At 44.5% G+C, this 16,157-nt stretch overlaps 1 protein-coding gene across 1 annotated transcript; it reads right to left on the bottom strand.

Moving 5' to 3' along the window:
* Positions 1-418: 418 nt before the first annotated feature.
* NELFB (negative elongation factor complex member B) lies at positions 419-15,246 on the bottom strand. Its single transcript, XM_075519663.1, has 13 exons — positions 15,087-15,246; positions 14,638-14,801; positions 14,346-14,445; positions 13,334-13,564; positions 11,125-11,310; positions 9,602-9,714; positions 8,811-8,913; positions 7,734-7,829; positions 6,233-6,375; positions 5,152-5,258; positions 4,047-4,188; positions 3,115-3,223; positions 419-2,862 (listed from the first exon to the last, which is right to left on the bottom strand). Exons 1-13 carry the CDS (start codon positions 15,186-15,188, stop codon positions 2,725-2,727), a joined length of 1,734 nt encoding a protein of 577 aa, XP_075375778.1. The 5' UTR covers positions 15,189-15,246; the 3' UTR covers positions 419-2,724.
* Positions 15,247-16,157: the final 911 nt, after the last annotated feature.

The raw sequence follows: 16,157 nt of genomic DNA, 5'->3' as shown, positions 1-16,157 counted from the left end.
TAGGACAAGAGGAAATGGCCTCAAGTTGCGCCAGGGGAGGTTTAGATTGGATATTAGGAAAAATTTCTTCACTGAAAGGGTGGTCAAGCATTGGAACAGGCTGCCCAGGGAAGTGGTGGAGTCCCCATCCCTGGAGGTATTTAAAGGACGTTTGGGTGAGGTGCTTAGGGACACGGTGTAGCGGTGGGCTGGGCAGTGCTAGGTTAACGGTTGGACTCGATGATCTTAAAGGTCTTTTCCAACCTAAACAATTCTATGATTCTATGATTCTTTGTGGATCTAAAAACCTGGAAAAACATCACCAGCATGTTATCTCAGTACTGTGGGTACAGGCTGAAACACAAGAGGTCTTTCTACCAAGTAGTAAATCACACAGTCAGCCTGAATTAGAAGTTCATGCTGCAAGAGAGTACCGAGTCAGCACGCGATACAAGGGAAACCTTTAGTGACAGAGAGAATCGCCAACACAAACCTAAAATAACCCTCGAGTCTGAGCAGAGCATGGGCCCGAGTACATTCATTGCAAAAGGTTCGCCAGTAGCGTGGGATGTTATTTTGTGTAAGTTACCATGGCAGTTTAAACAGTTTAAAAACAAAACTTTGCAAGAAAGACCCAATTGTTATACCCAGTTCCTGTTTCCAACAAGTCCAATGCCAGAAGTGCCGAGAGCCTACCAAAGGCAATACGGACCCCAGGAGTTAAGGTGCACAAAGGCAGTGTGGACCAGAGGACAGTGCCCTTGTCTCATACACAAACCTAACCCACCTTCCCAGCTCTCTCACAAGATACAGACAATTCCCTGCAGAAAACGAGAAATGAAGCACGGAGGCGATGAAAAGAGGCAACACTCACTTTCCTTGCGCAGCACATGAGAGCTCAGGAGGAAGACAACCATGCAAAGAGGAAGTCAGCAGCTTTGGGGAGGGATTTCCAGCTCTACTTAACTAGTGTCTGTTTCTTTCTCTTTTTTTTTTTGGCCACGGCTTCAGGAAATGGAAAAGTCTCATGAGCATGACTTGGCACTGGGAGTGCTCAAGTCCCAGGAAACAAGGGGTGATGGGGAAAAAAAAATATCCATCATATCCATGACAGACAAGACAGTGACAGGGCATGGCCGGCATGGATGGGTAAATTCCAAGGGTTAATTGTGCCTGACAAACCCAATAACCTTCTACGAAGAGATGCCTGGCTTGGTGGATGGGAGGAGTGCAGTGAGTAGCTTACCTTGACTTCAAACAGCTTTTGGCACATCTGTCTGAAGAATCCATATAGCCAAATCGTTTTGATACAGTTCAGATAGCTGCATGGAAAACTGGCAGGACACCGGGCTCAGAGGGTTCTGATCAACAGCACAAAGTCCAACTGGCAGCCCATTACTCATGGCATTCCTCAGGGGTCATTAATGGGGCTAATATTGTTTAATGCCTCTATTTACTACCTGAAGACAGAATACGCCTTCAGCAAGTTTGCAAATGATACCAAGTTGTGGGCATGGCTGATACGCTGGGCAGGGCTGCTCTTCAAAGGGACCTCCCTCCCTCAGCAGGCTGGAGAAATGGCTGACAAACCTCATGAAACTCAACAAAGGAAAATACAAATTCCTGCTCTTGAGCAACCTCACCTAGGCTGGCCTTGCTCTGAGTCAGGGGGTGGATGACAGACCCTCAGAGGTCCCTTCCAACCTGAATTATTCTGCGATTCAGAATAATTCATGTAGGCAGCTTCCTGCTTACAGAGAACTGGCGAGATTCTTTTCAGGCATATTGTACCTGCTGTGTAAAGTCCGTTGTAAACTCACTCAACTCATTCTTCTCCCATGCCCATCTTCCTGCACGCTCTACCTGAGGCTTACTCTGAGGCAGCAATAAAAGCAGAACAGGAATTCACTGTAAGAGTACAGAGAACGACACAAATGAGCCATGAAGAACAGCCTGTTTTTTCAAAGACAGAATTGCACTCCACCTACACTCAAATCCTATTGTCATTTGGGAACATGCTAGTCTTTGTTTTCTTCACTGGCTCCAGGATTCATTTCAAGCTACTCCTTTGGAGAAAAGTGGGGAGAAAAGGAGAGAGAATGATTCCGTTTCTGGCCTTCTTTGTAAGAGCCTAGCTGAGAAGATGGCTGTTCACTGGTTCTTGGTCTACTGACAGTGGTGGACATCTCTGACTAATGCAGCATGTCTTACCATGTACCAAAAGAGCTAGAACCTCAAACAGGAAAATTGTATCAGTGGAGCTTATCTCCTCTGACATTTCCTTCTGTTGAGCATCTTCTCCAAAGACCCAGACGAGCAAACTAACGGCTGAAGAAAACTATGGTTAGCCTTCAGGAGTTCACACTACCTGCTCTACCATAATGGAGTTAAACACTCATTTATCAGTTCTTAAAGTAGAGTTTAAAAATACAAGATGCCAAGCTTAAAAATATGTGTTTTCTTTTGGAAAAAAAAAAAGTACAGTCAGATTTTAAGTGGATCTACAAGAAGACACTCAGCTATCTTTAAGAAAAGTAAACCTTTGCAATGCACTGCTTACAGAGTTTTCTAACCAGCAAGAGCCAGTGAGTTGGGTAAACTGCAGTGTTTCCTGAAAGAGTTTCAGTGGCTTTTTTTTGTTTCCACCCTGCAGGCAGAGACACTTGAAAGGCAGTACAGTGCCTTCACGCTGCAGAGCACTGGGTTAATTCTTCTCCTGTCTCACTCTTGCACTACAGATATAGCTCAGCGTGAGGCTGGTGTGGGCACAGTGGGCAAGGGCAGTTCCATGGAGGGAGTCTCAGTCACTTCGGCTGGACTTGGCTTGCGAAGCTCCAGTTTCTCAGTGAGTTGGTTATAAAGCTCCTTCACAGCTTCCCCACTCTGCACAATGAGAATTAGGGAGGGGAAAACCAGAAAAGTCAGACTTCATTCTAGCTGCTACTAGCTCGAACACTTAAGTATGCAATTACCCTGTGTGTTTTAACACAAACCAACACAGAAAGAGGAAGTTACCCAGTAATTAAGACACAGCTTGGTACACTTGGAAAGCAGAGCTCATGTTCCGTTAAGCAACGTCTGGAAAGGCAGCTGGTTTCATTTGCAATTTTCCCTTTCTCATGCTTTCCTTCTTACCTGTTTGGTGGGTTCCAAAGCCTTCTGGAGAGACTCTAATTTGGCAGGCGCCACTTTGTGATGCAGATGAAGCAGGAGTCTTAGCACATGTCTATGTACATTCTCCTTTCTGCAAAAAGCAATTTTAAAGCAGAGTAACTGATATAAACAAACACCATCTTGAGAACAAGAAAGCTACAGCAACACTACCAGACTAATCCACACACCCACAGACCAGCAGCTTTGTTATAATTTTCCAAAATACCTGGGAATCGTAGCCTGTGTGCTACAAAGCACTAACCCTGCCTTAGATTTTCAAGCAATTCATGTAATTATTCAACAGGAGTGGACTAACTGTAGCAACCACGAGGAAGGAGGGGGAGATTTTAAGCACAGACTGTAGCACGTGGCAGCAGCTGGTCTCTCTGTTAGGCCACATGCAGATGCAGGAGGATGTCTGCCCCTCCGTACGTGTGGAGGAAGTGGTAGCAGCAGCAGCACATGCTGCTATGCCTGAACAGCAGTTCTAATCACTTTTGGGGAAGCCTACTGGAAGTTAGATCTGGTCTGCAGGCCACCAGTTGAACCACACTGACTTAACAGAATTAACAGATACAAATAGATTTTCTGTGTGCAGCTGATCCTGCAAAGAGCTGAAGTTAACCCTTCATATTCACAGCTACTGCAAAGCATGAAGGATATTGACTTTTGCAACTCCAACTTACAAATAATGAATTACAGTATAGGTAATAACTTATAACCAACACTTAACAATTCTGCTGATAAAAAACTTGATCACAAAATATAAGCCTTTCTTTAAAGAAAAACAGCATCAGGCTAATATTTCCACTATACGTGAAGAGTTTGCTGAACTATTAAACTATAGTTCAAAGTAGTATAACCTCTCTCAGCTATCCCGTAAACTCACTTCCCTTGAGGAAAATCAGATTTACCTTGAGCAGGCAGTGAGAAAGAAGCCATCAAAGAGACTGGTGCAGAACTCCTCGAGTGCAAATTCATCGCCCAGCAGCGTGAGGTTACCAGTAAGCAGATGCAGAAAAATATCACTGAGGGCCAAGTCACTGAATGTCTCAACTATACAACATGAAAAGGAAAGAGACTGAGACTGACAAGGACGTGCCAAAACCTGACTACACAGCAGATGTTCCTGCTGAAAACTTTGCAGTGAGATTTCCTTAGTGGCTTTTAAAACAGGTAGCCAAGGCAAGTGACTTTGATCTTCCAGACATAAAAGATTAGAAGCAGAGGGGTAAGAAGAATATGTAGAAAGCCCATGTCTCCACCAAGGCTGAAGTCACAGAGTAGCTTGCTCCTGCCAAAATCACAAAGCCCCCCACTATCCTTCTCCTCCATCCTCTGTTCACGGCCACATCCACCTCCTTGCACTTCTCAGACACCGTAGCAAGCAGATACAAGTCACTTACCAGTGGAAAACTTACTCATGTAAGTGAGCTGACGGTTCAGCAAAGGGTTCAAAAAACACCAGAGCTGGGGTGAGGGAGTGGGAAGTGAATCCCTCCCACCATTACTGGGAGCTGCAATTCCTAAGATTGCTTCAGAGCTCTCATGCAACTTACCCCAGAGAAGTCAGTGAAGAAGGTAATCCCTGGGAAGAATTTAAGGCTGTGTTCAGTCCCGTTTTGTTACAGGTTTTTTCACCACACAAAGCCAAGTCCCAAGAATTTCTGGCCACATGCAATTACTATGAGCAGCAGCAGAATTAAGCCACCTGCTCTTTTATCTTTCAGATTAATTCCAAACAGTTCTCAGTGAACCCCATTGTTAATCCAGCCTTTGATCTAAGGAACTACTGACCTTCAGCCACTATCGCTAAATTCTTGGATCAGCAGAAAAGTATCCGAATTGCAGACAAAACCAAACGCTTCTGCAGGGCCTTACAACCAAGTCACCTGAACAGCCAAAGGCAGAACATTACGTCTTTGACTCTGAAATCACTTTTACTCCAGTTTTACTTGCCACCTGGGTGTCCGGTACAAGGCAAATAGCTATAGAATAGAAGACGAGGCAAAAACTTACCTAGTGCTGGCAGGAGCCTAAGGAAAGCATTCTTGTTCCTCTGTTTAGTGATGTGAAGAATGTAATACAGCCCAATCTCACAAGCTATTCTGTTCTCCTGCAAGAATCTGTTATGGCAGAAGCAAAGTTTCTGAATCAATAAAGCTAAAACAGATTTTTTTTTTTCTTTTAAAAAGAGGGTTTAAAATACCATTGGATAGCAATCAAGCAGTTACAGCAGTGGCTAACCTCAAACGCACTGAAGAGCCGCTACTCAGTGACTGAGTAGATGATCATCACTATGTTCACTACCATGGTCCAGAAAAATTTACCATCCAGCAAACATTGTGCTGTCTCACAATCAAACAGCTGGATTTGACTGTGAACATTTATAATAGTATTAATGATAGAAGTGCTATTCAAAATGGGTTTTAGAAGAAGCCTAAATACTAAAAAATGATACCAAGTCCAACACTGTTTTGTTTTAGTTTCCCAAAGGTCAAAAATCAACACTGTCATAGAGGAGAGTACAACTACCGGGATACAGTACTCCAGATCCTGGCATACAGATAAGAACTGTGTTGGAAATTAGTGCAAGATCTGAATACAACAGAGCACACAGAGGTTTTATTTATCTTTTTGACGTCTCTGGAGTGCTCGGTTATCAACAGAGAATGAGTGTCTTTGTGACAAAAATGCCAACTTTACAATTTAAAACAGCACTCTTCAGAACCAAGCATGGGCACTCGTCCAGCTGCACCCAAATATCACTCAAACACTCATCATTCACTGCTTGGGAAGCTACACAAGCAGCATATTTGAAAGCAGTAATGCCAAATACTTTCATATTCAATCTGCCAAAAGAATGGTCATTACAAGAAATATTATTTTATGTAGATAAATTTTATTTGAGGAATCACGGTGGAAACCTGTTCTGCTAAAGGAAAATTTCAGGCTTGATCAACTGGGACTAAATCTTACCCCAAGAAAGTCTTCACTTTACCACATGCAGTGTATTTTCTTGCCAGTGTTGGCTGGCTCCTGGATGTTTTGCTTTGGTAACAAGACTGTATGTACAAAGTCACTAAGGCAGATTACGTACTTGGTGAAAGCTTCAGGAATGGTGCTGGGGTAGGGAATTGGTCCCTTCTCCTCCGAGGGCAGTTTCTGATCTACATTGAACGTGTAGTCATCCACCACAAAGGACATCAGCATAGGCAAGAACTTTGTGATCAACTCAGCTTCCTTAGAGGGATGGAAGAACAGAGGGAAAAGAACAATGCTTTCATCAATCAGTTCATGCCACCTAATGGTCCTAGAGTGCCGTAACAAATAGTGAGGCAGTATTATGAGCCCCATCCTACACTTAGGAAAACAAGCTTTCAGACATCCAGTTCCAGTCAAAATTCTTGAATAATTCCCTCCCACGTGTTCCACTGGTAATGAGGAAAACTGTACTTCACCTCACGTACAGAAATACTCCTGCTCAAATTCTTTCTTTTGACAATTACATAGCATTTCTTCTGAGAGAACTTTCCCAATACTGCTGCAAGCACTGCATGTTAAGGATGGTACCAAACGGCTTTTATCAACAATTACAAATCATTTTGTTCATTCCCTAAACTGACAGGGATCAATGTACAGCTAGAATAGCAACAATAAAGAGCATCTCCTCACACAAGGCAGATCAACCTACGTTGTATCAGATTCACAGAGTGGGAGGTTACAGCTTGTGGCAATCACAAATAAAACAGATTTTAAATACAGATTTGGAGATTCCCTTTAGGAAAAATGTTCAAAGTTTCTTCCCAAGAGACTCACGAGAGCACCTCTGCAAGTCAATCATTGTGCTACTCCTGGAGTTTCGGTCACTTTCAGTGTTACAATCTGAGTATTAACGCACACCCTTCCTGTGGTAATTTAAACGTGCAATCAGCCAGTAATATACATTTTGGAGACTTCAAATGTCCCCCTAGGTAGACACTTGCTGCTTTACAGTTCAGAACAGAAACAGCAAATTTTGCCTGAGCAACAGTCCTGCTGTGCAACACCACGGTTAGCCCTCCTGCCATCAGCTGAAGATACCTGCTCCCAAACTACACCAGGGCTGCGTATAATATCGGGCAAAGTATTTCCAAAGCATAGCAAGATTGTAGTGAATGTGGCACTACAGAAAATTGCTACAACAGATAGCCAGAAGGGGAAAACATTTTTCATGTCAATGAAAAGCTGCTACACTGCTACCAGAGTTTCAGACCAGCCTCTGAAATCCTGCTTTCCTCATACAAGATGTGTTTTACAAACTTGTCAGTTGTGTAGAAGTTCCCAGGAACAATGAGCAACCAGTGCAGAATTTAGCAGAGGTACGGTCCGATTTTAAAACAGTAAGGGCCAGGCATTCACGTAAATAAAAAAGCAGGTAAACAAAGCTTACAGCATGTCCACTTGAGCTGCTGCTCTGTGACCATTTACATGCTTTTTCCAAGAAAGCTATGATGAGAGGTACGCAGAACGAATGTTAAATCAGGGATGCAATAAAATAATAAACAAGTCTAAATTTGTTTAATTGAATGTGTTAAATTTTAAACATCAAAATGGCTCACCATTTTTGGTTCCTTGAAGACTTGACTGTCAATCATGTCCCAGGCCCCCTGTCCCAAAGACAGCATCCTAAGGAGCAGCAGCAGATCTGGGCTTTCCTCGAATTTTAAGGGGAGAAGAAAAACAGCTATTTTGATCTTCCACAAGCTGCACATATAGATATTTATTTGGAAGTAGTGGTTTACATTCAAAGCTCTCCTGGATTAGCAGATTTATCAAAGACTGCTAGAGGCATTCAGTTCTCCAATTTAATTGACAACTGATTCCTCAAATGGGAATCAAATAACAGACACACCTGAGGGTTTGTGGGTTTTTATAACATTTTATAATGCGCCAAGAAGTATGCAGCCGATCTGATCATGACATTGTTTTTAAATGCGTCCAGCCAAATTAGTATACTGAAATATAACATGTGACAGGACAAATCAAGTCATCTCAGCAGAAGTAAGAAAGAGAAAGCATGTGTAAGAACGACAATGGTTTTTCATTTATATTGTGCCCTGAAACCTAAACAATTTTCACTCTTAAACTGTCATGAGGAAGTTATTCAATCCAACAATAAAATTTAACAACTCAGAGATAAAACAGCAAATGCCTCACACTGTTCACAGACCTGTAAGGCTACCCTCCTTTAACATTTAAGCACCTCCTGCAGACACTACTTGCAGGAACTGTATTATATCGCAGCCAACGGACCAGAACAGTGTAAACTAATCCATCGCACTTACTGTGGCAGGGAAAAAAGGCTGCTGCTGTTAGGCAAACTGATGGAAGGACAAAGCAGGGAGGCACGTATTCTATATATGATCCTATATATGCATAGCTGTTAGGATAGAATGAGCCATGCAAAGAATTCGTTGTCAATTCGGAGAGCTCCAAAATGCCCATCTCCAAATAGTGCTCCTGCAGAGCTCTAAGGTATGTGCTACAAATGGATAGGCAGTATCATGTTTCCCTTATTTCAATTTACACGTGCATTTGAGAACTTAATCGCACTTCTACGGTGCCAGTCCTTTGTTGATGAATGCTATTCAGTTAAGACTATAGTTCAGATTAGGTACACAAGCTGCGACACTCACCCTGGGTAAGGTGTCCTGCCCAACCAGGTCTTGCAGGTGCCTTATGGTACTCAAGGCTAAGGTGTTAATGGCAAAGGGATCACACAAGATCATTGATAAGTCCCTGAGAAGAAGTAAAAATCAAATACGTGTCATACATAACAAACAACCCTATTGTACAGTTCCATATCCAGCTGTAGGACACCAGCTTCTTGAGAACATGTTTCACTAGAGTAAGATGTTTGAGCCTCTTCTTTGTTGTAATTCTGTCAACTATCAGATGTAACATCGAAGTAGTGTGTGTACACTATATTTTTATAAACACACACACACTGCCATGCTTAAGAAGAGAGGTAGACACAGGGCAAGTACCATAACAATACCCTTACTATGACAATGTAAAACCTGAATTTCTGTCTTTTGTCACCTACAGGTGTCCACCCGATGAACCTTCTCCTGCCTTGTAAAAACACCATGAATGTTATTTCTTTGACTTGAAAGAGCATGTTATCTGAAACAATTACTAAAGGTCTCCTGCACTGAAATCAAGCAGGAGATCTCCCCCAGTCAGTTACCAGGCCACAGGGGAGACTCAAGGGTGATAACTTAAGCAGTACAAGCTATGTCACCAGAACATGCCTGGTTGTGCCCTAGTGCATTAATGTTCATGAATTTACTGGATTTGACCGCACAAAAGATCTACTGGCTGTTAGCTGGCTCTAGGGAAGAATTATCACCTCCAATACCCGTCAGATGTTGTGACTGCCAGGAACCCATTTTCAGTTTCTCAATAAACAGCTCGAGAGCCTTACCCCAACACTTGTTCTTGTCCTTTCTTCACTCCATCCAGAAACCCTTGCAATTCCCGAGCTCTCTTGTTGTCCACAAACTTCTCCCGAATGCAAGCATCAAGGCACCAGGTGAACTGTTACAAAAAAGAAGAAAGCTTTATGAACTACAGCAACTCGTTAAACCAGCAATAAAATACACGATGTCAGAGAAAACAGGCTCAGAATGACCTCCAAATAGCTGGAATTAATATGCTTTATTAATATACTTAGGTATGGTACCAAGCTGGTCACAAATACAGAGGAGGTCAGAAATACAAACATCCCAAAAGGAGGTCAGAGATACCAATGTACGTTAGTTAACCTGGCGTACTTTCTCCCCTCCCAGGAAAGGCATTCCCTGGCAATTAAGGAGCAGCAATTAATATACTGCTCTCCAGCACACCTGATCAACATGAATTTACACAAGTAGGAGGCTGAGAAAGAAGCAGCATCACTTGGCAATAATAATTTAGCCATATTTTAGCCATTGCAATACCACTCCCACCCTCTAAGTAGGGGATATTAACAGTGGAGGTGCTTCTGCTTTAGAGCTGTATTATCAAAATGGAAAAAGACAAGTGAAACGTTTTATTTGACCCCAAATTAAGGGCTTTTTTCCCCTTTCAAACAACAACATATATTTTCCCCCAACATTTCAGCTGTCAAAAAAGATTATTTTTTTGACAAACTTGCTGATTTTTCTGAACGGCTTTCATTGTGGCTTACTCTCCTTGCAGCAGTCACTGCATTTTGCAGTGGCAAAATGAGGTTGCTGAAAATGATCTGTAACTTGAACAAGAATTGCCCTTTTCTATTCAGTCACTGTCTGTATACCGATTTTGGGACTCTTGATCAGAAGACATTAAAAAAAGTATGCAGTAACATTTATCATCACTCTAAGACATAATCTCTATAAGCAGAATACACATAAAACTTAGCAACATTACTTAAGAGAAAAAGCCTTGTTCTAGATCAGAATGATGCTAACTATGGACAAAGGACCAGTAACAAGATCCTGGTGTGACATTAACATGTCTGTCACCCCCCCAATATTTTAATAGTTTGATGTTTTCTCATAATTCCAGATCCAAAGTATTTAATGTTACACACACAGTTTACTGACAGATGGAGCATATCACGCCAGGCACAACAGGGAGGGAAGCAAGCTTTGAGTAAGAACCTGGGGCTAGCTAATGTCTTCTATTATTTTTTGCAGCATCTACATAGGTCAGATTAGACATTGTTTTTAACACTGCACAAGTACTATAAATTTGAATGATTTATGGGTTATGAAATGAAAGCAAGCTGCTGGTTAACCAAGATGAAATTTTCACCTGAAGTTCCAAGGAATATAAGATGACTTTTGGATTCAAGGTCTGAACTCTCTTCACAGAGAGGAGTCATCTTCTCTGGGCTGAAGTCCTGCAGGGCAGCAGGTATGCACAGGAGTGGGCGAAACAGAAAAATCTCCAGTAATACTCCTATCTGTCCCACATGATCAATACCTTATGACAGGGGTCAACGGTGCAGATTTCACTGATTTCCAGGTCATGCAGCGACATCAGGAGCTCTGCCCGTAGCGTGCAGTAATGAACGTTCCTTGTCCGAAGGAACAAGGTTCTCAGAAACTGCAACACCATATCGTAGAGCTTCACGTTCTTCCCAATCATCTGGGTCAGCTTCTGAACCACCTAAACTCAGAAGTGGAAAAAATGTGCACTCAATATCAAGAGATACTACTATTTCACACACACAAAATGTAAATTAATTCTTCTACGTGATTTACCACGATTGAAACATCCACATTGACATGAGTTCCTGAAAATGAACTATTTTACACCAAGATTTCCAACAGCGTCTGTTCAAGAGATGTTCACCCAATCTTTCACAGCCATAATGAAAGAATAAAGAATGTCAAGAAAAGGCTCTCTTGAAAAAGGAAACTGAAGCATTTGTAAAATAAGGTGCTCAGCTACGTGAAACAGGTAAGAAGCAGTACCTGTTATTGATTAATATAATTTCTAACCATTGTAACATGAACAAAACTCACTTTTCTTTGGAATTCTTTTTGTATTTCTATCTACCTTCAGGCTATGGGCATGAGAATGAAGGTGAACGCTTCTACTGGTTTTGGCTGGGACAGAGTTAATTTTCTTCATAGTCGCTAGTATGGGGCTGTGTTTTGGATTTGGGCTGGAAACAGCGTTGATAACCCAGGGATGTTTTCGTTCCTGCCGAGCAGTGCTGACACAGAGTCAAGGCCTGTTCTGCCTCTCACCCCCCCCCACCAGCGAGTGGGCTGGGGGGCACAAGGGGCTGGGAGGGGACACGGCCGGGACAGCTGACCCCAGCTGAGCAAAGGGACATCCCACACCCTATGGCGTCACGCTTGGCAATAAAACTGGGGGTGGAGGTTGGCGGGGGGGCCACTGCTCAGGGACTGGCTGGGCATCGGTCGGTTGGTGGTGAGCAATTGTTTTCATTTGCATCGCTTGGTTTTCTTGGGTTTTATTTTCCTCTCTCTTTGTTGGTTTTTTCCTTACTTTTTTTTTTAATTTCTTTTTAATTATTAAACTGTTTTTATCTCAACCCATAAGTTCCTTTCTTTTACCCTTCTGATCCTCCCCCCCATCCCACCAGGGGGGGGAGTGAGGCAGCGGATGTGTGGTGCTTAGTTGCCAGCTGGGGTTAAACCACAAGCCTGCAGTGTAAACCTGAAGTAAATTGCACCACAGCACTTACACTAAATGGGCTTTTGCAAGCAAAACAGAACCAAACCAAACCCCCCATGTAACAGACGTGCTACCCTCTCTGAAATTAAAGCTTTATACTGCCTTATCACTGCAATTCCTTAGCATTCTCGATAGCAAGGTCCTTACAGAAACTCTGGTATTCCCCTTTTGGAGCAAAGGCCCCCTGAGGTAAAGTGACACATTGTAGCTGAACCGCTGTAGTGGCTTGCTGTTGCCAAGAAGAGACCCACTCCTCCTAACGCCTGTGCCACTGTCCCCTCCCACATCAATCCTGCCTGTGTGATCCAGCCCATCTCCTTGCAACGGCTTTGGTGCCAGCCGATCTCTTCTTTGAGCAGATCCAACACACTGTCTTGGAAAACTACTTACTGGTTTTATTTGCTAGAGCTTCTGTAGCAATTAGTGAGCTGAATCAGCTCATGGAAGGGTCTGATAATCATCAGAGCTGCAGGCTGGGGGGGGAGAAGCAGCACCTGCCCTTCTGGTGGCTGAGCGTTAGATCAGCTCAGCCACCTCATGTAATTCCATTCAAAGAGCAACTTTTCTGAATCCCAGCTTAGCTATGTCCTCCTAAAAAAAAAACCAAATCCCAAGAAATTTAAGATACGCAAACTGATTTGATAGAGATGCTCAGCCTTCAGGACAGCTGAGGGGTATTAAAGCCAGACTGCACAATAAAGGAAAAAATTTCTCACCTTGCTATTTTTTTAAAAGGTCATAAACAGCTTAGAACATTAATCAATTAATCATAGCGTTGAGTAACTACTAAAATAACTCCTGCTGCTTTCATCAAGATATGTAAGAGAAAATGACCTGGTCTTTCTTGCAAATACTTTGTCTATCCAAACAACTTCAGTAGCAAAGTTGGGTGGGTGAAATGGACACTGTTATTTGATGAGGTTGACTGAAAGCTAATGAACTCCATTCACAAGCACGTTGTAAGAGGTTTCCTTGTCCTTACCTCTCCTTGACGTCTTGTTTTGGGAGATGGACTGAAGAAATTGTGCAAGACAGAAATATCATTGCTGAAGAGAATATTTTCTTTCTCCAGGATATATTGCTTCAGCAGTGGAGATACCTCATCACCAAACAGAGCCTGGTTATCCTGCCAAATCTGGCGCTTCACCTCCACTGCACATGCTTTATACAAATCCTTATCAGCCATTACTAACTTCAGCTTCTTCTCAGGGACCTATGATCAACAGAGGAGTTACCAAAGTGTAGAGCAGCTTACCTGCCTGACTGTTCAAGTAATAAGAACCGACTACAGAAGACATCCAAATCATTATCTCAGGCAGTTTGGTAATTTACACAACAATAGCAAATATCACAGACTCATCTTTTCCCTTATGGTTTTCCTGTAACAGCAAGCCAGTCCTAAGACACTTAACTTCTTCAACAACCAAGTTATGCACCAAGCTTTTCCTTATTTCTTTCAAAGAAAGAACATCAGGCTTCTTTAAACCTAAGACACTAAGATTTGGGGTGATGTTTCAAAACTCAGTAAGTTACAAAAGCTCTAGTAGCAGTTTTGAATCCTTTACCTTAAGTACAATATGATGCTTTTAATAAGGCTACTCCTAGAGATTTTTGTTTCACAGACCTGAATCTCACTCCTGTTTACTTCCAGTTGCGTTCTTCAAATCTTATTTTCCACTTATCATAGATTTTCAAATCAGCTGTGGAAAAATTCACCTGTCAGTGAACTTGACTACTTTTAGGAAGCTGCATGTATTGAATAAAATAGGGAAATAGTCTCATCTGCTTACGAAAATGTAAAATGCTTTTTGAATTAGTCTACTAAGTTGTTACCAGATACAAGAATGTAGTAAATCTTCAGTCAGTTCCTAACACTGAACGACAAACTTGCAGAAGGTCTGCAGACGGAGCATGCAGGCCAGCCGACACCACAGCTAAGAGAAGCTATACAACGGAGATGTAACGGAACGGGCTAACCGGCGGAGTGGTTTTACCTTGGGCAAGTGCTTCATGACACACATTACCACAGGCTGTATGGAAGGCATCTTGACCAGGGAAAAGCTCTTCTCTAGGAGATCTTCCAGCTTCTTGTATCTGAAAACATGTAAGAGGAAGAGACTAAGTACCACGTTACAGGAAAGGACCAAAGTGGCTCATCCCAAAGCCACTGGAACCTGATCCCCCAGGAACCTAACTGTCCTTTGCAGAAGTCACTCGTCCACTGTGTCTGATTTTCACACAAAATTCCCAGCTCACTGCGAATAACCAACAAGGCTGCCGACAAACCTCTCCTCAACTTTCCCTTCCAAAGCGATGGCAGAGACCCTCTCCAGCAGCTTCTCCCTCAGCTCGTCAAAAACCGACTGGTGAAACTCCAGCCGGGGGGTGCCGTGCAGGTCCAGGAAGGGCAGGGCCGACTGTAGCGAGGGCAGGAGCACTCCATTTTCTGTCTGCCAACACAAACACCGGACAGGGACGGAGGTGGGGGGTTAGCTCCCCCCACGAGCAACCGCCCCCACTGGCGGCTCCGCTGGCCAGCAAACGACAGCAGGGGCTGCTAAAGACATGCTGGTTAAAAAGTAAAAAAAGAGGAAAAAACCCACAAAACACAGACCCCGCTTCGGGCCTTCTCGTGCTCCCTCCCGCCCCACAGCCCCGGCCCCTCATGGGCGGCCCCTGCCAAGGGCCCCGGTGCACCCCCGCCGCACGGGCATCTCCACGGTGACCCGCCCCACCTGGAACTGCTCGATGGCCTTCAGCGGCTCCGTGCAGTTGGTCAGCGTCTCCTTCAGGTCCTCGCCATTGGCCACCCCCAGCTCCTGCAGCCCCGCGTACATGACGGCCTGGCCGGGCCCCGCCGGGCCCGCTCCCGCCACAGCTTCCCCCCCGCTCCGCCCCGCTCTCGGGTCCCCCAGCTCAGCGCGGTCCGGCGCTCTTCCCCGCCCCGCGGAACGCGCTCCGCCACACAAAGGTTCCGCCGCTACTGCCGTGGGGAGCCCGGGCTCCGCGCACCCCCCGCCGGCACCGACACCGACACCGGGGCCGCAGCACCCGCCGTGCCGGGGAGCTCACTGCGGCTGCCGGCTGAGCGCTGGGGAAGGCGGCCAGGCCGCAGGGCCCCAAGGCACGCTGCTCCAGTCAACACCAATACGGCAGCGTGGCAGCAAATGTGGGGGTTCCTGCAGGTGCGTGAGGCGTCCCTCCCTGCCAAGGCTGATCCTTGGCAGACAGCGATGAAAACAGGAAACGCAACCAAAAACAGCCTCACAAAGGAGAAGTGGCCTTTCCCTGTTGTGGTTCGACCTTTGCGGGCCCATACTTTCAGGATAGCTGCTACAGAGTGGAGAAAATATCCGACTTTGTCCTTCGTGAGAACTGCAGCCAGGCTCCAGGATTGTATAAAGCTGCGTCAGTCCAACCCATCGCGGAAACTCCTTTGGCATCTGCCCACCAGTTAGTATAACTATCGAGGCAAAACCTATGTGATTTAGAGCCCCTCAAACCACTTGGGTCTGTCGACAGACCCCCCTGAACCCCGACATCCAGATGAGAGAACGGATGCGCTCCGCTATCCCCAGCCATGAGCTGCTGCAACGTCCTCGGGTCCCTCATTTCCCCTCTCCATGTCTCAGCTGCAAAGGCAACCCCTGCGCAGTTTGAGGTGCACGCTGCTCTGCCGCCGGGTGGTTTCTGCGGGAGCGAAGCAGGGCTGGCCTGACCACGGCAGGATCTGGCAGCTCCTCGGTAGCTGCTGGAGATCCTAAGGTGCTGATGATATGTCGCGATATTGGTATAAACTACCATGA

Source organism: Mycteria americana, chromosome 17, assembly GCF_035582795.1.
Source record: "Mycteria americana isolate JAX WOST 10 ecotype Jacksonville Zoo and Gardens chromosome 17, USCA_MyAme_1.0, whole genome shotgun sequence".
Lineage (NCBI taxonomy): Eukaryota > Metazoa > Chordata > Aves > Ciconiiformes > Ciconiidae > Mycteria > Mycteria americana.
Note: the sequence above shows the minus strand (reverse complement) of the source record. Positions and strands in the feature narration are given on the sequence as shown.

Excerpts from the sequence above, each read along its gene's own strand:
- NELFB (XM_075519663.1), bottom strand. The coding sequence starts at position 15,188 with ATGTACGCGGGGCTGCAGGAGCTGGGGGTGGCCAATGGCGAGGACCTG. Across the intron at positions 13,565-14,345 it reads TCATGAAGCACTTGCCCAAG|GTCCCTGAGAAGAAGCTGAA; the intron begins GTAAAACCACTC and ends TGTTGATCATAG. Across the intron at positions 8,914-9,601 it reads GGACAAGAACAAGTGTTGGG|GGACTTATCAATGATCTTGT; the intron begins GTAAGGCTCTCG and ends ACTTCTTCTCAG.